The sequence below is a fragment of the Enoplosus armatus genome, chromosome 20 (genome assembly GCF_043641665.1).
Source record: "Enoplosus armatus isolate fEnoArm2 chromosome 20, fEnoArm2.hap1, whole genome shotgun sequence".
NCBI lineage: Eukaryota > Metazoa > Chordata > Actinopteri > Centrarchiformes > Enoplosidae > Enoplosus > Enoplosus armatus.
Window position 1 is genome coordinate 4,132,743 of NC_092199.1, and position 22,643 is coordinate 4,155,385.

At 41.6% G+C, this 22,643-nt stretch overlaps 1 protein-coding gene across 1 annotated transcript; it reads left to right on the top strand.

Moving 5' to 3' along the window:
• The first annotated feature begins 1,301 nt into the window (after nt 1–1,301).
• Nucleotides 1,302–22,220, top strand: LOC139302879 (rho GTPase-activating protein 27-like). Its single transcript, XM_070926509.1, has 18 exons — nt 1,302–1,370; nt 2,059–2,912; nt 13,270–13,737; nt 14,781–15,020; nt 15,781–15,861; nt 16,022–16,144; nt 16,948–17,034; nt 17,950–18,017; nt 18,145–18,232; nt 18,708–18,809; nt 19,110–19,208; nt 19,513–19,618; nt 19,743–19,877; nt 20,068–20,166; nt 20,268–20,345; nt 20,503–20,634; nt 20,801–20,906; nt 21,069–22,220. Exons 2-18 carry the CDS (start codon nt 2,106–2,108, stop codon nt 21,244–21,246), a joined length of 2,997 nt encoding a protein of 998 aa, XP_070782610.1. The 5' UTR covers nt 1,302–1,370; nt 2,059–2,105; the 3' UTR covers nt 21,247–22,220.
• Nucleotides 22,221–22,643: the final 423 nt, after the last annotated feature.

The window sequence follows — 22,643 nt, forward strand, 5'->3', positions numbered from 1 at the left end:
CCACAGAAATCATATAAAATGAATGTTTTACTGGTTATCTACACTGTGAAATAATAATGATAATAATAATAATAATAAATGTATCCTATTTTATTACTCACCCACTATTCTTGTTAATCATATCTTGTCCCAGTTAAAAACTCCATAAAAAGATGCCTTAAAACATTTCCTCAGGGTAAGACTTACTCTTTACTTATCTTTAGTAGTACACAATTATATTTTATTATATATTGACATACTGGACGTTTATAAAAAGAGTTTCTGTCCTTGAGAATGATTGTATTTGTCCTGAAAATCCAGCAGAGGGCATACGCACATATACGCATACCAAGTACAGTGAGGCAGTGCTCAGCTGTAATAAATGCATGTACAAATACAAATAGACATTTTCTCTTAGGTCTTGTTTTACAGTCAAAATGGTGTCATATCTTATTGAGTTGTTAATGTGTTCTCATGCTCTTTAATAATGACTGTATATCTGCTTTAATGTCAACATGCAGTTACCGTTGTCTTTTTTTAATTTAACAAGTTTGTGACATTTTTAGTATTGCTGTGTTGTAATGTCAAAATGATTCACCACCACCGCCATAAAAATAACGCACAAATATTAAGAATACATTGGGAAGTATGGTTAAAATCACACTTCCCATTTCTTGTGGCTTTAGTTCTGAAATGTATCACTGCCTTTTTTCAGTAGAACAGGAAATAAGAGTGTGGCAGACGAGCAGAAACAATGCATGTCAGCAGCAGTTTAAGCTCTGCGACTCCGGCTCCTTAGATACAAAACTGCTTCAAGATTGTTTGAGAGGCATCCAATGACGGGAAATTCTTTGGAAACGAACTCGGGCAAGTAGACTAAATATCATCCCGCACTGAAGCCTCTGGGTGTGAAAGTCCAGGATGTGATTTTATCTGCTTTTAGCTTGAAAGTGTATTCTACTTAATTTGAGTTGCACTGACTTGCGCTTCCTTTTGTGAAATGATGCTGAATTAACAAATTAGAGTTGTGTTAGTTTATTAGTTAGATTTAACTTGGAAATGAGTCATAGACCTTTCTAATGTCATTTTTTCGGTTAACTTTTTATTTTCCGTATTTTATTTAGTTTCCATTTTTCTGTGAATTTTACAACGTTCATACGATTTGTACACCTTTAAAAAATAAAATGTAAATGTGAAAATTCAACAATATGGCTACAATACACTTTTGTGTATGAAATAGCTGCTAACCCCCGACATCCTGTTTCTTTGTATTGTGTGTGCTGCAGAAGACAACAAAGAGCTGTAAATACTCTGAGTGATTCTTGGATTAAACCAAGCCTGATAAGGCAAACTGAGATTGCTCAGTGACGTCGGACTGACGCTGACTCGAGGTTGGTGCAGGCTTCCTGTTTTGTGGCCAAGCAGTCGTCAGTCTGCTGCTCTAGTGGTCTGTGAGTAAGTTTAGGTTGAAGCTGTTTTGCTGCAAATGGAAACAACTTCCTGTCTATTCCTGTGCACAGAAATAGAGGCTTTTACCTCTGCCAGTCTTTTGTCCATACTCTCAAACTGTATTTGTCTTGTAAATCAGCAGCCTTATAATCATGTCAAACACTTACCATGGATGGATTATTGGACGGGGCCCACTGGGCACAAGGGCCCCAGGGGTCAGGGGGCAAAAGGACCACAAACAGGCACAAAACAACCATGAAGTGACCCAAAACAACTACAATGAGCTACAAAACAACTATAGAAACGGAAAACGGTATCAAACAGATTCAAAAGAGACCCAAAACAAGGACAATGAGATGCAAAACGACCACAAAATGACTACAAAGAGCTGCTATGTAAGAGGGATGGGGGGCCTTTTGCATGTCTGTGCCCAGGGGCCCGTTGTCTCGCAATCCGTCCATGACACTCACATGCCATAAGGGATCCAGGTGAAAAGAGTATTCCTGTAGGTGGACATGTGTGTGTGTGTGTGTGTGTGTGTGTGTGTGTGTGTACTCAGAGCTGCTGACTGACATTTATAATAGCCACTCTTTGAAAGCCACACCAACTTCACATTACCTTCTTTTCCAGCTCCGAGATGTTAACTCTGTATTGGCATTAACACAGACGCCACGCGGATGCACCGGAGCATGGAGCTCGTGACGGTGCAGCATGAATTTGAGTACACAGCCAAGGATGGTCGCCTTGTGTCCATCAAGCCCGATGAAAGTTACATCCTGGTCTCCAAGACTAATGAGCACTGGTGGTACGTCTGCAGAGACCGGCACACCAGGCCCTTTTATGTCCCCGCACAGTATGTGAAGGAGCTCCCGTCACTTACTGAAGACTCTCCTGGTCCTAACAAGCTGGATTCACCTGAGTGTGTGACTAACAGTAAGCCAGTGGATATGGCTAATGTAACACCCGCGACAACAAGGATTCGTGTATTAGCTCAGGATGATGCAAGAGAGACATACCGGTTCTCCACTTTTGGTTTCGAGGACATACCAGATGTAAAGCCCTGTGAGACTCTGCAGGAAGTACAGACCACCAGCAGCTTTGCACACACCGTGGATAATATAAAAACACACAATTCAACAGGAAACCTTTCATTTACCTCAGCATCTCAGAGTACTGACAGCCTGCAACTGTATGCAAAACCTCATCCAAAGGTCAGAAACGGACAACAACAGTCAAAAAGTCCACTGCAGGATGATAAAGTAGAACAGCCACAGACTTCTCTACTCGATGAAGATATGGACTTCCCTTTGCCCCCTAGTTCACCTATATATGACACCATACCAGAGCTAAACGTCCCCGAATTTGACATGTTTTCTGAGCTGCCAGGTCCTGTTGATTCAGATGACACATTCATGTCAGAGCAGCAGAATTTGAATCAAACAGCAGAAGCAGCTTCTTCTACAGAAGTGCCCCCCATTGAGCAGGTAAGATTTTCATGCAATATTACTTTCATTGCTTTTATTCATCACTCTGTGTTAGTTTCACCGAAGCAGATCAAAATGTGTCATTGTGACTTTACAGCCAGGAGAGGGCGCAGTGTTATCATGTAAAAAGTTAAAGTTGGGCTACGACAGCATGTCCACTACAGCACAGTGCTTAAAGAAGTTTTGTTGTTTTATTGTCGTGCAACATTGACTCAAACTTGATTTAACGTGGCTTTTTTGACACCCTTTTATGTCAAAGCAAAAAAAACGTCTCTACAGAGTGATCTAAATTCATTACAAATATAAAATACACATTACTTGTTTGCATTTTAAGGTGTCGTATGACAAAAAGGTTAGAAACCATTGCTGATGTGCACATATTTGAAATCTCAGCCCACCGAAACTTAATGTCAAATAATGCCATAATTATTTCACTTCCTGCTCTCACTTTCATTGAATTATCTGCATTTATCAATCTGGTTAAGTTCATCAAGTGAAAATACAGTAATAAAGCATTCCATGTGTGGATGAGAAGCGAACTGTAAAGATAAAAGCAATATATGAATGCAGCCATTTACCATTTAAAAGTACATTACTTCTAAATGTACTTAAGTCAGCAAAATCTACTTATGCTACTTCTAAATATGAATAATAAAAGTAGTCATAGTTCAGAAGGTGGCTTCTCTGAGTGTTATACCATTATATATTATATTATTGGATCATTATCACCGATGCATTTATGTCTATGTTGTTGGTCGAGATGGAGCTAAACAACTTTATATACTGTTGGATGGTTCAGCCTACAAACGTGTTGTCAAATCAATGTAAGCCGCCCAGTGGAGAAACATTTCCCTCTGAAATATAGTGGAGTGATATCGAGCCGTATAAAGAGCATAAAATGGAGCCACACTTGTAAAGTACAAGAGCCTCATATTTAAATAGAGTATATATAGATAAATATATAGAGAGTACTCCACCAATACAGCATTGAACTCCTCTAATATTGCTGGACTTACAATTAAGTAAAAAAAAAAAATTGAAAATCGATGCAGCAGAACTGGAGATACCGTCTTTTAGATTGCACACGTTCTCCGCCTACATTACCCACAATGCAACTCGGCTGCCAACAGTTGGTTCAGAGATTCAGGTGTGTAATGTTATGCCAGTAGCGGCTAATGTAGCCTCGAGCCTCTGGCCTCAAGTGGAGGTGAGGAGCCGGACTGATGAACTCCACAGACCCCCAGATTTTCATTTTCAGACTTGTAGTCTTCAGCAACAGCCCACGCTGACTCAAGTGACATCACTTGAGGCAATTTCCCGCAGCTCCCTCTGGAGCCACGCAAGACTTTTTTATATGACTTTTTTCTGTTTGTTTTTTGCACATATGCAGCAGAAACGTTACTTCTCAAGTCTGACAGACTTTGATGTGTAAACTCGGAGTAGCCCCCCCCCCCCCTTTAAATCCAGCACTTGCTCGGATTAGATTTCAGAGATCTTCAGACTGAAGCTCTTTCTGCAGTGAAGGTCCTGACTTGGGATCCCGTGTTGGTTGAGTTCACAGTATCTGTGCCAGCTCATCAGCATATGAATGGCCGGCCGCCCCCTTCATGCCATCTCAATGGGTGAAAAGAGGTGTTTCTTGAATATCCCAGTAAAAGAAGCTGATTCGAGCTCCCAGTGTTGGTCAGCGAAAGTTTCTGCGGGTGTGGAGTCACTTTGACCGGGTGTGTATAGTTTAAATGTTGAATTGTTTGGGAAGAGCTGGAGGTTTAGCGGGACGCGGCGTTAGATTAGAGGGTTTCTAGCCGACTTCAGTGCTGCGTACAGACTGTGATGTAACTCAGGAACAGGTAACAAACAGGTCTTGTCGGCTGGGTGGCTTCGTTTGAGGAAAGGAAGGAGTTAAATCGGAAAGCTGCCAGCCACTCCCAAACCTCCAGCTGCTACCTGGTTTCCCCAGCACCGGTGACGATCCGGGGATTCATGACTATCCGCCCCTCCGCCAGGCGATGAAACACTTGAGAATATAAAACTCGTCTATCCTTCTTTTCTTTTTGGTGTAGTTTTGTTGAGTTGAAACGACCAAAGCTTTAGTTTCAGGTAAGTTTCACTTCCTTGGTTTTGCACCTGTTGCAGGTTTTCATCAAGGTTACAGGATCCGAGTGTTTAATAAGGTTTCTACTCAGATGTGTGTGAGTCATTTAATATCTGCAGCCTCTCCCAGTATACCCAGTGATTGTTTGTGCACCATAACACTGTAATTACTGGCACCGCTTGTTGCTTTAGTGGGAGGTTTTACTTTAACACAATTAGATCCACTTATGTAAATTCCTGCATTTTAAAACTGGTTATAATAATTCGTGTGATTGTACTCCTCCTCTGGGGGAAGCCTGAATGAGCCCCTCACTTGTAACAGGACTGTGGACGTGCCAGGACCCCTCAAGTGCATTAATTCTCACCCCACAAAGGAGGGCCATCTCCATGGTGATGTGAGGGGGTCTGGCCTGCCTCCCAACAAGCAGGGCTTTAGAGCTTCTAGTGCCAGCCCTGCCATGCAGTTGGCGTGTGTGTGCATATGTAATGTGCAGAACTTGCAATTAGCCCAAATGTAGGTCGCTTAATATCGAGGGTATGTGGGCTGTTCTTTGGTCTCCAATGGGATGTTAAGTTTGGTAAGTGGATGTCAAATCCAGTTGGGATCGGGAGTCCAAAGTTTGGTTAGTTGTAACTTGCAGGAAGGCAGACTTGAATGCATATTCAGGCCTGTTCTGATTTACGGTGGTGCTCTTCTCACTGGTGTGCTTATGTAGAGCCTTTACATTATGCTGCAGTCTTTATGGCACCAGTGTGTCTGCCACTCTTTGTAAGAACCTCGCTTTAGGTCCATGCTGAATATTGAACACATGTCCAATGGATCTTTTTCACTTAAACTTTAGATAATTGCCACAAAGGGTCCAATGTCCCATTGATTTCTGGCATCTAAAAGAAAAGTAACCCTATGCTTTGTCCCCTTGTACACATCGTCACCCTGCCAATTTTATATTTTGGCATTTAAAAGTGAACAGCTGACTTGTTCTTCCATATGTTGAGAGGAACTGGAGAACCTATAGCTTCATCAAGAGCGAGTTACCTACAACAGTAATTCCTGCTGCTCGCTGAAACAGACCAAATCAAATGCCAAAAAAACTGCTCCAACAGGTAGCGTGAGTGTCTCGTCAGACCTCTCTGAACATGCCTGCCTGACAGCACACATGTGTCCGTCAAGCGGACAAGGACAGGTGCATGCAGCTTTCGCTCCAGGAAGAGCCTCTCATCTTTACCATTATTTGGTCGCGTGTTGTATGAACTGCGGTGCGTTTTGCTATTTAAGCAGAAAGATTCATTCTGTCTCTGTTCCAGCGTTTACAAGCAGCCTGTGTGTGTCACACAGGTTTGTGCACCTCATACACAATGTGACAGCAGAGAGTTGGTGCCTCTCATGTTTTACCATTACAGTCGAGTCACAGAGCTGGAAAATAATCTGAAAAGGCCAGAAGGTCATTTAACACCATTTATGGCTCTCCTGTTCTGTCTGTTGCACTTAAAAATTAGACTTTTAACTAATTTCTCAAGTTGTGACTTTCCAAATCCAGGTAGCCAGATATGACATACGTCCTTGCTCATTTTTAACATACAAGCTACATGTTGCCACGTCATTCTGCATGAAAATAGAAAATATTGGAAAGAATCATCAAAATATACCATTATAACTGATGTTTAACTTTGGTTAACGGTGTACAAATTGAGCAAGGGGATATGTCATTTTCGGCCACCATCTTAGTTTGGATTAGGAAACACAGTCACTACTTGAAAACAGGTAAAAAAAAACCAGTATGATCATTGTAAAGTAGTGCTCACAGCCAGCATGCAGAGCCATATAAGAGAAAGCAGAAAGTCTGCGTTTCTCTTGACTTTTGCTTTGACTTTCAGACACCTCGCAATATTGATCTACATCTAAGTCACGTAAAGGTAATTTTACATAAAGGCAGCCTCAGCAGGTCTTTGTCAAGAGTTGCATGAGTCATATGCACGGGAATGTTTTCGATGTCATTACTATTTGTCAGATGTTTTTGTAGAGCTGTAAAGACGTGCTTGATTACAGTAATCAGTCAGGAAATCCCACCTGGAATATAGAGAGCAGATCAGGAGGTTCCCACAACCAAAAATCACAGCTGAAGTCCTGAATATTTTAGACAAACTGTTTCCAGTTTCTTTGCATTCTTTGCACTGTTATTTACTTCCACCTGCAACTAAATGTCAAGGTGACGTCTTTGCAGAAGAGCGGGGTTTCTATTCACAGTTGCCCCAGAGAGCCTTGCAACGACTGGTACTAGAATATTTCCCCTCCTACACAGAAAACACTTGAGTGGGAGAAATCTGTCATGAACAAGCAATATCAGCAGGTTTTGTACGTCGGCACGCAGACCTGGCCTGAAGTGCAAAGATAAGACCGTGATAAGCTGATGGATTCCACATTGGGGCAGTTATCCTGGATTCTGGGCCATGAGGAGTGTGATGTAAGAGGGGGTGGAGCCAGATTCATTCAATAGCTCAACTGTGTGCTTTGTGGCGTGATTTGGGCCCCAATTTGGTACTCCATTGTTTGATTGGATGAGCGCTAATGTGGTTAAGTAATCAAGCAGATTGCTGCTTCATGCATTGCTGAGGGCAGAGAGTTGTCTGCTCTGTGCTGAAGGATTTTTAACTTGTGCTCGAAAACATTGTTCAAGGTCTAAACGCAGCTGTTAAAAAAAAGTAGCGTCATTAATCTTCCAAGTAAAACAGTTTTTCATAGCAGACACAACAGTGTGATCTTTTCGAGGTTTTTCGGAGGCACATTTGAACGGCAAACTGTCTTCTGTCCAGGCACTTAATGCAACATGCTTTGGATGTTCCAGGAAACATTAATTCACTGCAGCTATGATGCACACTGGAGCTTAGAAAGCACTAGACAAGCATTAATGTCTAAACGCAAGAGATACCCACAAGCCTCAAACCTAATTTGAGATTAACCTTAACCCCAAAAAACAGCCACAGATTGCTCTGCCTACTGACGGCAGACAGCTGATGTTGTTCCATGTAGAAGGAAGTGTTGATTGAACAATTGGCCCTCAAACCAGACTTCCTGTTTCACGCAGTCACCCTCGTGGACTCTGCAGTTTTAACAACACCACGTCTCGATCAGAGTAGCCTGACCAGAGCAGCTTTCTCATATCATTGTGGGAAATTATTGCTTCCCTTTTTTGTGTGACCTACTACTAGAGGGTTGAATACTGTACACTTTAGAGCAGCTGCAGCACATGGAGAAGAAAACACAGTAGACGTTTAAAGTTTGTTTCCATGCCGACAGTTCCTTTTTATCATACGGGCACACATGCAGGAAGTAGGTTAAAGTGACCTGCAAAGTTGATGTTGCTCCCTCTTCTCTGTCTTGTTTTCATTGTCTCTTTCTGTTTTTGGCTCTTAGCTCACACAGACAGTTACCCTCTACCCCCCTATCCTGCGCACAGGAATTCATGCATATGAACACACAAACACAGACGCCCACACACACACACACACACACGCACGCACACATCTCACACAGCCCCTTCCTGCTGCTATTGTAACAGAGCTCACAGTTCTCCTTTCTATCTGGGCTGCAACTGTCACAGCTGCTGCGAGCGAGAGGACGTGTGCGTGAGGGTGTGTTCATGAATGTGCGTTCGCGTCTCTCCCATCACAAGTTGATTGAAGGTGGTCGCACGCTTGAGTCTCTTGAGTTCTGTGTCCATTCGGATATATGGCTCCTCTAAATAGAACGGTGTAAACATGGTGGACATGTACTCCAGGGTTTGGTCAAGTCATCAGGCCAAGCGGGGCTTGACTCTGCCGGTGGTTCCTCAGGTAGGTGATCACGCTGACCTCAAAACAGTTTTTATTGCTACGTTATAAAATTTCAGTCTCTGTGGTCAGCGTACTTTGTATGTTTTGATGACGGTCCTGCTTCCGGCTTTGCATATACATGCCACCTCTGATGCCTCTGTGTTTCTTTTCCTGTATTGAGGAAAGTAGCATAAATAGTGAACTGACGGGGCTGACAGCTTTTTGAATGTTAGTTTGGATGTTAAAGAACCCTTTTATGTGTTCTTATGTGTTAAAATGGCACGGACTTCAGTCTTCGTGTGAAAGCAGCAGCGAGAAACTCGATATTAACGGGTTACGGTCTGAATTTGACAGTTTCGTTTGTTGACATATGCTGCTGTCAACACGTATTTCAGTCAGTTATTGGGAAATGAGCAACTCTTTATATCACAAAGACCAGACCACAGAGCAAGTGTTATGATGTGTAGTATCATGATGATATACACTGTGTCGCTGCATCAAAATACAAGAGCGACTGAACATTTTAAATCAAAACTAATTAACGTTTTGTGTTTCATGTTCAAGAACACTGATGTGTTTTCTGTCATTTGTCTGTAGTGTTCACCTGTACACTGCAAAGATACTAAGGGGGTGTTAGTATTCAGATCCTTTACTTAAGTAAAAACCCCAATACATTAGTTTAGAAATACTTGTTTACAAGTACTGCATTCAGAAAATAAAAGCACTGAAGTATTATCAGCAACATGTAGTTTCAAAAGTAAAAGTTCCCCTGTGAGTGACATACAGTATTTATGCATGACATTGTTAGATTGTTGATGCTGGTGCATCATGTAGGTGGAGCTAGTTTTTAACTTCTTTATATAAAGTTAGGCATTTCAGTGGTTTCCAAGCCAGGGGTTGGGCCCCACCTAAGACTCACAAGATAAATCTGAGAGGTCATGAGATCGTTAATGACGCAGGAAAGAAATTCTGCTGCAAAAGTTTGTGTTTATATTTTGGACTCTTCTCTAATCTCTGCTTATTTGTGAAATAATAATGCTTTTGAAATGATTGAATGAAACCATCTGAGTTTAGAGAGAAAATGTCTCTTTGGTAGAACTGCTAACAACTAAAAGACATCTTTTTTGTAAGGGGTCACGGGCCAAAAAGGTTAGAAACTGGTTTAATAGCTGACAATGCTTTGTATTTCAAGTAACTTTCAAGTTCAAAAGTAACTAGAGCCGTCAAATGTATGTAGTGGGGCCAAAAGTACAATATTTCCTGCTGAAAAGTAGTAGAGTAGAAGTATAAAGTAGCATAAAATGAAAAAAACACAAGCAAAGTACCTCAAAATCGTACTTAAGTACAGTGCTTGACTAAACATACTTATCTGACATATTTGCATGTTGGTATTCAGAAGTATTCCCTTCCAAGTGCTGACAAACTCACAACTTTGCATGATGCTGTTTGTTGATATGTATCTGCTTGTACACACACACACACACACACACACACACACACACACACACACCAAAACACACACATGTATACATCTATATACTGTATGTCTGCAGTTTTCCTTTCATGGCATGTAGGATGGGGCATTCCAGTGTAGCTATTTCAGAGATCAATGATGCAGCTCTTTCATTTCCTCTGTCTGCCTCTCCGTGTTGTTTGGAATCAATCTGTTTCAGGGTCAGTTGTCTGGTTGTCCACATCGATTGCCTCATGGTTATATCGAGATCAATAATGAAGCAAAGTCTTCCATTGAATGGACAGATAAAAAAAACACATGATTTAATGATCATTAAATCGATAATATGAAATGTTCTCTGCTCACTGCTCTACAAGTTTTATTTATTCACGGTAACTACTTTTATCTCCTGAGCTCCTCAGCCGGTTGGAGGTGGTGGAAGAAGTACTCAGATCCTTTACTTAAGTAAAAGTAGCAGTACCACAATGTAAAAGTACTCCATTACAAGTCTAACTAAGTAAAAGTAAAAGTACTAAGTATTATCAGCTAAATATACTTGAACTAACAAGAAGTGGTTCCTTTGAATGTGTTGTATTATACATTTACTGTATATATTATATTATAGGATTGTTATTACTGATGTATTTATGTGTACGTATCATTTTACTGTTGACGTTGGTTGAGGTGGTGAACACTACTCTAGAAACTGTTGCGCAGTTTAATCTGCTAAATCTAGCCTGGCATCAGCAGACCAATGCACAAATGCAAATTAGTCTGGAACCTCTCAGTTCATTTTCGATTTCCAGGGGGCGTTATCAACGGGCGCGGACCAAAATGCCTCTGGACACTACGACCAATCAGAGCAACAAAACACGTGACATAGCGGTAGGCTGCTAGGCTAGGTAGCTAGTTCCAACAGCCAATTCATATAGCTTCTAGTTCAACATAATACACAGATGTTTGACATGGTTTAGACGCCAACACTTACCATTTGTATGTAACATGACCTACCGTCCAATTTGTTTAATACTGACGCGGATTCATAACGTTCCACACCAGCGGCAGCCATCTTGGTTGTTTACGAAAATGCCTCAGTGGCACTTGAACCCATCCCATATTAGATAAACGGTTGTGATTGGTCCGACCTGAATCAAGCTGGATGGAAACCTGCAAATAAAGCATGAGCTCGCAGGTTCGTCTTGTTGCCAGGCTGTGCAAAACCCCCAATCTCATGAAGACGTTCTGTACGTAATTACCTCCTAAAAACCCATATATTCCTGAAACAAGTGATTACAGTAAGAATACTGTGTTCAACCAGTCTTTATTTTAAATGAAGTTGTTTAAAAATGCTCTTGAAAGGAGTGTCTGTCGCTCAAAACAAGAAAGAATAAGGCAGGTTGCTGCAAAAGAATTATGAAAAAACATTTTTGTTGTAGAAAATACTTGAAAGAATGGGATTTACATTGAATATATTACTGCACTGCCAGATATTTCACTTCTTCATAGGAAAATAAGACATAAAGGACTAAAATGACTTGATAAGGAGATTTTGCGCGTTGAACAATTCATAATATTTATATAATATAATACATGTGGATCACATGTTTTGTATGAAACCAAACTTATACGGCAAAGTAACAATTAATTACAGCTGTCACATAAATGTAGTGCAGTAACAAGTACAATATTGTCCTCTGAAATGTAGTAGAAGTATGAAGTTGACTGAAATACTCAAGTAAAGGTCACTTTGTCACTTTCCACCACTGCCCATTGGCCTCTCTGACATGTTTGTCCTTTATAGCTCTGCACATTTAGCACAGAGATGATGCACAGACACACACAGGTCTCAGGTCTTGATAAATATAGACCATGTGGCTAACTGAGAGACAAGAGGTAAAAAAAAAAAAAAAAAAGAAGACACAAAAGGCAGCCTGTCTTTGTGTTTTGTGCCATTATGACGGCGTATGAGAGAGGCAGGGCGGTCGATCCCGGGAGTCTCACGGTCAGGAATAATTGTCTCAGTGGAGCCCAGGTGAGAAAAAAAAGAACAACCTAAAGAAAGATCACATTGTTTTTATTTTGGCAGATTTTGTTCATTTTGAGTGCAGCCGTGACACTTTTCATTGCGTCACAGTTTCAGAGGACAGAGGCGGCCTTTCATCACATCTGAGTTTCACTCTATTTGTCGTTCTTTAAACAAATGAGTTGTGATGATCAGGGCCATTTGCATGCCATGTTCCTGCCACACCGCAAGTCGAATCATGTGGAGCTCCTGTTTGTGAAAGTAAGACGACATGGAGGTTTCCACAGCTTCCCTCTAATAGGCAGAAACTGAACATGCAGTTTGTATCAGAGTTTTTATTCATTATAAGGCAGGTAGTTCTTCTGTAGGGGGTCAAGTTAATGCCTGATGATAGTGGGGAAGTTTAACCTACTTTTTCGTCCTCTGCAGTTGGCCTGTGGTCCTGGTGTGGTGGTTAATATATATATATATTTTTTTAATCTAGCTCTCATCATGGCTATCTTAGCAAAACACAACCCACAGTGGCACGTTAAGTCTCCGTTGGCAGGAAGTCGAATAAACTCTGGACATTGTTTTGACATGAGAGCATTAAAACTTGTGTGGGTGTTTTTGTGCACAAGAAAATGAGACTAGAATTAGGTAATGATCATTATTGTGGGAGAAACAGCTCTGTGCTGGTGGTGGTGTGCGTTTTTTTTTAGCTGAATGGCTACTTCCTGTGCTCTGTATGATGCGGAAGACTGACTGACTAAGAACCGTGGGTTGGAGGCAGCTACTTGACACTGCTTTTAATTTGTGAAATACAGTTGACAAGTGACAGACTGTCATTTGCAAGCTTGTTTTACTTCAGAAAATTGTATCCATAAAAGCACACACACACACACACACTGTTCCTACATTAACTTCTGTTCTTGTTCTCTAGAAGCGCCCGTGGATGTACTTTCTTTACAGTCTGCTATTTTTTGGCCTTTTCACAGGTGGAGAATGAAAGTCTCCGGTCAGCTGTGTACGTCAATGTAGGACAACTTCGCCAAAGCATCTCCGAGTCTCCCCCCTCGGCTCCTTCGTCCTACTCTCCTTCCTACCTTGACCCAGAGGGATGGGAGGTGCACGTTGACCAAGAAAGTGGACAGGAGTATTACTACCACCCCGCTACGGGGCGCACCACCTGGGACAACCCCTTTCTAGACTCCCCCACGGACCCTGAGCCGACAGAGGAGCCCTGTTCCCCCTCACCTCCTCAGTCTCCTGCCCTTTCTCCGTCCACCGCCTCCCCCCCTGCGTGGACCTCAGACTGGGAGCAGTTGGTGGATGAGACCAGCGGTCGCCCCTACTTCTACAACGCGATGTCTGGGGAGACGTCCTGGGAGCCTCCAGAGCAGCTGAGCCCGTATCCCCCTCTGATGGAGCCTATGAGTGTGCACAGGTTTCACGAGGACGGGCCGGTAAGGACAGCCTGGCTGCTCTACTTAGCCTCTCTCTGTCTCCTGTTTTAGCTTCACCCAGGGGAAAGCTGTAAATACAGTCTGCTTTTAATGGAATTAAATCTCCTGCACCTACATAGCAGACAGGGCTCATTTTCATTAGGAAAGCTCACAGCACCAGTGCAGAAGGTCCCCAACAGCAGTGTCCCTAACTTCAAAAGAACATATACATTTGTCCTAATTTTTAATAAATTTAAAGTTATTCCAAAAAAATCAGAGTCTTCGGGGAATTCAGGAAATATCGGGAAACGTTTAAATGCCCAGCTTTTATAGGAATATCTTGTATATCTTGAATTATTTCACACATAAGATGTTTGCAGCTCAACAAGTGACCCCTTTTCTGCCCCTTTTAAAGACTTTTTTTGAGCTCGAGAACAGTAATGGGCCAAGAAAGAATAATACTTTGAGGCCATGGTAGTGCTGTGACTTATTTATCAAAGTCATGGAAAAGTCATGGAGCTCTGTATCTGTATCAGGGTCACAATGGGAAATGATTCAGCGAGATGTAGCAACATTTCAACACAAAAACTGAACAGAGGTTAAGTCCAGTGTCAGTGTCAGGCCTACTGATTACTGCAATGGTTCCCAGCCTGGAGGTGGGGACTCCTCAAGGGATGACTGAAGCAACAGTTTGAACCTTGGACAGAGTCAGGCCAGGCTGTTTCCAGTCTTCGTGCTAAGCTAAGCTAAATGGTTGCTAGCTGTAGCTTCATATTTACCAGAAATCTTCTTATCTAACTCTTGGCGAGAAAGCAAATAAACACATTTCCCAAAATTCAAAATCAAGTTGTGTTTTTTTTAAATCAAATCTTTGTTTTTTTGTGAAATACTGGACAGTTTTTCCTCTTCAGGACTCCAAAACTATTAAAGTCAAACAATGTGAACAGAGACCTTCACTCATTGGTTAATCTGCACAGAGGTCATAGACATATGCAACCTGTGACAGGGAGTTGTGAGAAGGCATTTATTTGGGAACCAATGAATTGCTGTGTGTTTTTCCTCAGCCACCTCTACCTGAGGAGGACTACCCCCCAGAGGATTACCCAGCTGCTGATCAACCAGAGGCCTACGATGAGCTACTTGCCACGGGCCCTGCCACCCTCCCTAAAGAGTACACCCTCAGCCACGTGACCCGGACCATCATCCCGAGGGCCAACCTGGACCGCAGCACCCCAACTGGTTGGAACCTCACTGTGGAACACAACGGGACCTGGGTGTTCACCAATGAACACTCTCCAGAGCAGGTAGCTCCATGGGCTGACTGATGAGAACAGACGAGGTGGAGGAAGATGGAATTTCAGTTCACAAAGTCTTAAATACAGTTAAGACAGACTTCATTTTAGCCTGTAAAACACTTTCAAAGTGTTGGATTACATGAATTATTAATGTTTCTGAAACTATTTATTGCTTGGCGCTGTTAGTTTCAACACGGCTACCATGATGTTGGATCAAAGATGGTATTTCTAGCTATTCCTCAGCGATCATTTGTGATTGTCGGACAAATCAAAGAGCGAGGGGCTCTCTTCAGTCGCAAATTTATAGTCTTTCTCAAAGAGGCAAAAAGCCTGCTGTCATAGAGGGACGCAGACTTTCAGGCATTCCTGGTGTTGCATTCGGTTGTTCACATGAAAAGTAACGGAAGTATTTGTGTGAAGAATGAAACAAGACTGCAGTCAGTGGTTCTTTGAGCTAAATGCCGGCTAACGACTTGTATGTGTAAAGTTTATCATGTTTAGCTTGTTAGCGGGCTAATCTCCAACAGCAGTAGTATAGCCTCAGTAGACCATGATGCAACTCTTCCTTTATGTCACCTACCTAGCTCTCCTATTCTTACCTACACTACAGGATATATATTTACATAATATAAAAATATTGTATCGGAGAGAAACTTTATATATTATGACCTATGAGATCATTTTTCTTTCAAGCCAGTCAAATCTCTTATTTGGGAAACATCAGCGATTCTGAATCATATTTAACTGAGACATTTACGTTATGTAACAGTGGATCAAGTCTGTGGATGATCGAGGGCAGACGTACTACTATCTGAGAGACGGCTCCAAGTCCCAGTGGAACCTGCCTGAGGTAAAGACCCTGAACTATATGGGGATCAATGAGAAACTGTTTCCACTTTGTTCATGATGTACAGTAGACGGCAATATGTATCATTCAGGACATGAACCTGGCCAAAACTGTAGTAGTAAGTAGTAATAAATTAAACTAAACTGTGTTTTGGTACCTCCAGGCCCCTGTAGCTCCTGGCCTGTCCAGGATGGAGAATGGTGTTGAGGCAGACAATGCGTCAGTCATCAAAAACTGGAGACACACCATGGGACCTGCACAGCTCGGCTCATCCCAGGACGACGGGGTATATACGCACTCTCACACACACACACACACACACTCAGACCTGCATGTACATGTTCATGCAGTATCACACATCCAGGGTGTGTCAGCCGGCTTAAACAGAAAGCTTCGGTGAGGCAGAAGTAGTGAAGGTGAGTCCCTGTTTAACAGCCGACACTCCCAGGTTTTTAAACCCTTATTTAGCAAGGCAAATCAACTGCAGTGCCTCGTATTTACAGTAACAGCTCGAGGACAGACCTGCAGAGAGGGAGGGAGGGAGGGGGAGGGAGGTCTACAATTGTACACAAACACTGGGGAGTTACTGGATGCAAATAAGGGTTTTTTTCCTACAATGCGACCCAGGGTTCAACACCTTGCTCAAGGGCACAACAGTGGTAGCATTTAAGGACAGGGTGTTTATTAATCTGCTGCTACAACAGAGTTTCCAAAAGATTTTGGAGCCTGGCTGCAGGGATTTGTGAGGTCCAACACTGATGCTGGGCGATAAGGTCTGGTTCACAGTCGGCGTTCAAGTTTAACCTAAAGGTGTCGGATGGGGTTGAGGTCAAACTATGAAAAACAGCATGTATGTGGACACCTCCGTCCTCACTTGACCATAATGTGTCTGTTTTTATGAATGAAAACAACGGAAGTGATGATAAAAACTTTAAAGAAGTGCTAGTAATGTTTCCCTTTTTTGTAGACAATTAAATGAATATAATAAATAAAGCAAAATGAAACAAAGAAGGAGTGTTTTTGATGCTCTGGTCTTGTGATTTTATGAATTCTAAAATCTCCTTCTGCTGTTCTTCCCCTGTTGTTCAGAGGTTCGTTCCAACTCACAGGAGGAACACGTCGGACTACAGCAGCGACAGCTCCAGTACGGGAAACTCTCCAGAGACGCAGCATAACGTGAGTGGTCTGCTGATACCTGAACTCCAGAATAACTCGAGGCTGAATAAAGGACAGTTAAAAAGTCCTGCGACCTGCCGCCGTATCTGAACGGTGCTCTGTGTCTCTCTCTTAAGGCTTTTGGGTTTAGAGCCTGGAGAAACCCCTATTATCTGACCTCGAGGTGGCTGCGATATAATGTGGGTTGTTGGTTTGAGCGTTCACCTGAGCTTGATGCATAGATAGCTGTGTCTATCTATGATGGGCAAAAGGTGTGACTTTAGATCACTTAAGGAGCATTTGTTACACTTGAACAGACGTGTTTCATTCCCTACATCAAATGTTATGTTCACTGTCTCTCATTCAGTGATGGATTTCCACTACCGGGATGCATGTTACAGCCAGTCTGATAAACCTACTGGTTATGTTCCCATTCATCATGTATACCCTGTAGGGATTTGAGGTCATGTCCTGTTGTATTCAGGTAGTTCAGGGGTTCATCTGCCATAAACTTCAGAGGAGATTTTTGACTAAATGTACAGTGAGCAACCAAACATAGTGTTTTTTATTCTCCGTCAGCGGTTTCTTTCAGTCACAGTCTAGAAGTGCACTCCACAGCTTTAATGGGTTAAATACAGCTGTCTGTTGTTCAGTAGGTCCTGAGGAAATGCCAGCCACTTGAAACATGATGGATGATCAGATCTTTAGCATATTAGGCATTAATTAGGGATTAATAATTGTGCACATATTGTAAAAGAGAAGTTTGGATGTGAATGCTGTTGAACACAATCTACATGCATGGCTTTTAATGATTAAAGTTTGTGCTCAACATTGTAACCAGAATTGTGTGTCCCTCGCATCATCACACAACTTAACTTTATACGTGACGCTTACATTGACAAAGGATTCAAATGTGGTGATCTTTTACATTTTCAGGTGCAGAACTTGGAGAAAGCAGGAATTCTCAACAAAACAAAAGTGTCTGAGAACGGCAAGAAAGTAAGGTAAGATAAAACGTTTTGCAGGTTTCAGTTTTTGGATTATGGGTGTGTTTGGAGTTATGTATCATCTTCCCCCCGAAGCTCTCCATTGCTTTGTTCTGTGTTAGTGATGGTTATTCCCCCATTTCAGGAAAAACTGGACCCAGACGTGGACGGTTCTCCTCGGAGGAGTGCTGACGTTCCACAAAGACCCAAAGTCTGCAGTAACGGGGGCCTCGGTACGATATACGCTAAGTATTAATAATAGAAGGACTCACAGGAGAGGAAAGTGCTCATCCTGCGTTAATAAGAAGCTGTGACACCTGAATGCTGCATTCCCGCTCATGTTGCATTCTGTACATTTCTGAGAGGGTTGTGACTGAGTGAGAAGTTACAGGCAGAATTAACCGGTGACGTTTCTTTTTTTGTGTTTCTTGTCTTAACGTTTCAATACATTGCCTGAAACTTCTTTTAATTTAGTCTGCACTTTGGTATCATGTTTCATGCCATACGAAAGCGAATGCAACATTAAACTGCAGCACGATGCAGGCTGGTTGTGTCACCTTTTATGAGGAGTGACAGCACAGACAAGCCCTCGGGTCGTAAGTTGACGGGGACAGTCGCAGCTTTTGTGTGCGAACGCAGCTCGTTTCTTGGAATGCGGCACCGTCAGTTTCGTAAACAGCTGTATGTTTTTGTTCTTTCTCCGTGCAGAACAAGACCAATCAGATTGTCCCGGAGGTCACGGTGGACCTGCGAGGAGCGACGATTGGCTGGGCCTCAAAGGACAAATCCAGCAAAAAGAATGTTTTAGAGGTGTGTTCGTTTGTAGACAAAGAATGTAAAGCAGCGTCTGCCATTCTCAGCATGTTTTTATCTTAAGCAAACAACACGTGTGCTTATATTTTTAGCTCTGTTATCTCCATGTAAGAACTGAGCCCCTATAGGGTCTAATTTATGCTTCTCAACTAAAACATGATCTCATGTCAGATATTTAAATAACTGTTGTGAGTTAATGAGTAGATCATCTGGGAATGATCTAAATGTGACTTGTGATTCATGTTGAGACTGTCTGATGAAATTGTCCTCTTCGATGTCTCGTCATCTGTCCTCCAGTTAAAAGGCAAGAACGGCGTGGAGTTTCTGATACAGTACGATACAGAAAGCATCATCAGTGACTGGCACAAAGTCTTAGTGGACACCATACGACAACTGGTGAGTCCTTTCATCGTCCATAAAATGATCCAAAAAAGTCTCCGGCTTATCAAGTCATATGTTTGACATTTTGGGGAATACACATAAGAGAAAGTGAAGGTGTCATCACAAAGAATATCGCAGATCGCTGCACTTAAATCAATCAAAAATAATGACGTTTCATTTTAGAAAATACTTTGAATATGTTGATTTACATTGGAAATATTCTTAATGCAGAAAAACACACTTAAAGGACTGAATTACAGACATCTCTGCATTTTGACAAATGACGCTGATTAAAAACTGTTTAATGTCTGTTCATCAGGAGTACCAGGACCATCACTCAGAGGAAGACGACGGGGACTTGTATGAGAAGATTCCCAGCACAGAGCGAGATGACAAGTTAGGAGGCGGTGTGGACAAGCGAAGATGTAAGTTGAAAAAAAAGAACTGTGGCATGAATGATGTCATCATTTTGACCCAGTTAGCTCTATCGGGCCCATTGAGAGCTACGATTACAACCATTTTGTGCGTCTAACATTGTTTTTTTTCTAGCCTCCAGGCCGAGCGTCGCACACTCATCCAGCTCTGCAGGAGACGCAGACCAGAAGAGGGTTCGAACCAAGCTGATGAAGTTCCTCATGAAACGGCCCACGCTGCAGTCTGTCAAGGAGAAAGGCTACATCCGGGGTAACTTCAAACAGCCGCAACATAATGTAGTTCTTTACAGGCTGCGGCTCATTTCAATAGAAGCAGATGGAAAAGTGCAAAGAGAGAGTCAACCCAGAAGGGCCTGAAATTCATGAGTTTCACCCTACCAGACTTTCTACTACTTCACTCCTACTACTAATTATAATAATAATGTTGTTATTCCCTGTAGACAATGTGTTTGGTTGCCATCTGGCCACACTGTGTGCACAAGAGAAGACCACAGTTCCTAATTTTGTGGAGAAATGTATCAAAGCAGTGGAAAAAAGAGGTAATCCACCTTGTTTGTATCACTGCCTGAATCATATTGAAGTCTCTGTGCTGTGTGCTGTGAAGAGGTTGACTCGCTGCTCCTGATGTTTTGATTTACAGGTTTAGACATTGATGGACTGTACAGAGTGAGTGGGAACCTCGCTGTCATTCAGAAACTGCGCTTCAAGGCCGATCACGGTAAAGTTCACAACAAGTTTACGTGTGTTAAACTCAATAATTCAGTCAGCGACTACAGAGAAGGCAGAGCATTCATAGCTCACTGCAGCATCTCGCAGTGGACTGCAGCGCCCCCTGCTGTGCTTTGATGGATTATGCACCTGTTGTGTTAAAACAGAGGAGCTGGACCTCGAGGACGGCCAGTGGGAGGACGTTCACGTCATCACCGGGGCGCTGAAGTTGTTTTTCCGAGAGCTTCCTGAGCCGCTTTTCCCATTCAGCCACTTTCATAAGTTTGTCGCAGCCATCAGTAAGCAGATTTTTCAATCCATAAATCTAATTTGAACAGACTATATGTTTGTACATTTGGTCTGAATACAGCGGATATTTAAATTTAAGTTAATGATGCAGTTGGTGGTTGGTAGATATTAATTATATTTAAACCTGAGTTATAACATTTTGTCCTGCTTTTCCAGGAATTCCCGATTACAACACAAAACTGTCTTGCATTTATGAGCTGGTCATAACACTTCCTCCTTCAAATCATGACACCATGAAACTCCTTTTTGGGCATTTACGCAGGTATGCTTCCTTTCTTTTTCTTCCTTTCTTATTTTATTCTTTGCATGTTTCCATCAAACAGTTTGAGAACCTGTAACAGCTGTTGGATACACACACACACATATATATATTTAAAAAATCACAACCCCTCGCGTGTTCATCCCTTTTTGTTTTCTCTGACAGGGTCATTCAATATGGGGAGGACAATCGCATGACTGTGCAGAATGTGGCAATTGTATTCGGCCCGACGCTGCTTCGGCCTGAGACGGAGTCGGCCAACATCACCATGCACATGGTCTTTCAGAACCAGATAGTGGAGTTCATCCTGAATGAATATGAGCGTATCTTCTACTCCAGCTAAAGCAGTCATAAGCCTCCATTGCAGACCTGGGCAAACGTCTAAATGTGCTCAAGTTATTTGAAGTGCTAGATTTACCTTTTGCATGCACATAAACAGCTTCAGTGCAACGGCTAAGATGAAACTCCTCTTGTAAAATAAGTTAAAGGGCTCTTCAAGTTTTCTTTGCTCAGAATATTTGAGGTTTAACCACGTAAAAGTTAGATAAAGGGATCTTCAAATGGTCTTTGCTGAGAATATTTGAAGCATGTTTAACCACTGTTTTGTCCAGATTTACTCCATAGGAGGCTGACACTGTTAGAACTATGTTTGGCAGTATTGTTGGATTGGAAATCGAGCTCTTAATCTCACAAGTCACTTCCTGGAGATTTTGATTGTTTATTTTTATTATTTTTTGTTTATTTTGGTTCGTCTTAAATCACAGTTATAATAGGACCCAAGTTAAACCTGGACGGATGCATTAACGCTCTCTTTAAGAAATGATCAACGACTGCTTCCATCTTTATTTTCGAAAGTTTAATGACATTTAAATATTGTTTTGAATTTGAAATTACAGTATATCACAGATGGCAATAACTGAGATTGTATTCTAATATTGTGTTTTTGTTTTCCAGTCTCATTTTACCCATGAATTTTATTGTAATATAGAAATGTATAAAAAGAGATATTAATACCAACATATTGCTGTGAAGTAGATGGTGACATAGAATACTTGTACAACCTATAGATTATTTTCCACTGAAGTGTAAAATGCCATTTTTCAATCATGCTGTACTTGAAAAAAACAATTTAATAACACCGTAGAAATATAAACTAGTGACACTCTTTTTGACAGTTCAATCAGTCTGACCATGAACCAGAAAAGTGGATTCTAGAAGAGATTTATGACTTGTAAATAGACATAGGTGGCATATTTATGCTGAAAGTTGTTGAAAATGCACAAGTTATTCCATAATAAATAAAAATAACTTTGTAAAAAAGAACAGCTGTGTATGTTATTTGTTTACAGACACATTTTCATGAGCCTTTTGACAGGAATAAAGAAACAAAACTGTCTGGTATCAGTTTGAAATTGAGAGACAGTAAAATCAAATGTATAATTTGAGTTCAAGCACATAATCAAATTATCACAAGTATAAGTACACATTATGCAGACTTGTGTTTTTGTCACGTATGTTATTGTTTTACTATTACTGATGCCATACTGTGGAAGCTGCCTTCATATATTGCTGCTTGGTCAAGGTGGAACTATTTTGAACTAGTTTTGATCCTGTTGGGTAATACATACAATAATTAAGTACCATAAAACCGTAATAAAATATTCATTTCTATATTACTTACAGTTTACTAGCCTGTTTGTTTTATTGTTCCTTTGTACTCTGCTATATGCACTTTATTTG

What these genes read in the sequence shown, in the direction of transcription:
- LOC139302879 (XM_070926509.1), top strand. Translation starts at nt 2,106, where the DNA reads ATGCACCGGAGCATGGAGCTCGTGACGGTGCAGCATGAATTTGAGTAC. An exon ending in CTGCAGTAACGGGGGCCTCG is followed by an intron (nt 18,233 to 18,707) that starts GTACGATATACG and finishes TTCTCCGTGCAG; the next exon opens with AACAAGACCAATCAGATTGT. An exon ending in CGGTGTGGACAAGCGAAGAT is followed by an intron (nt 19,619 to 19,742) that starts GTAAGTTGAAAA and finishes TTTTTTTTCTAG; the next exon opens with CCTCCAGGCCGAGCGTCGCA.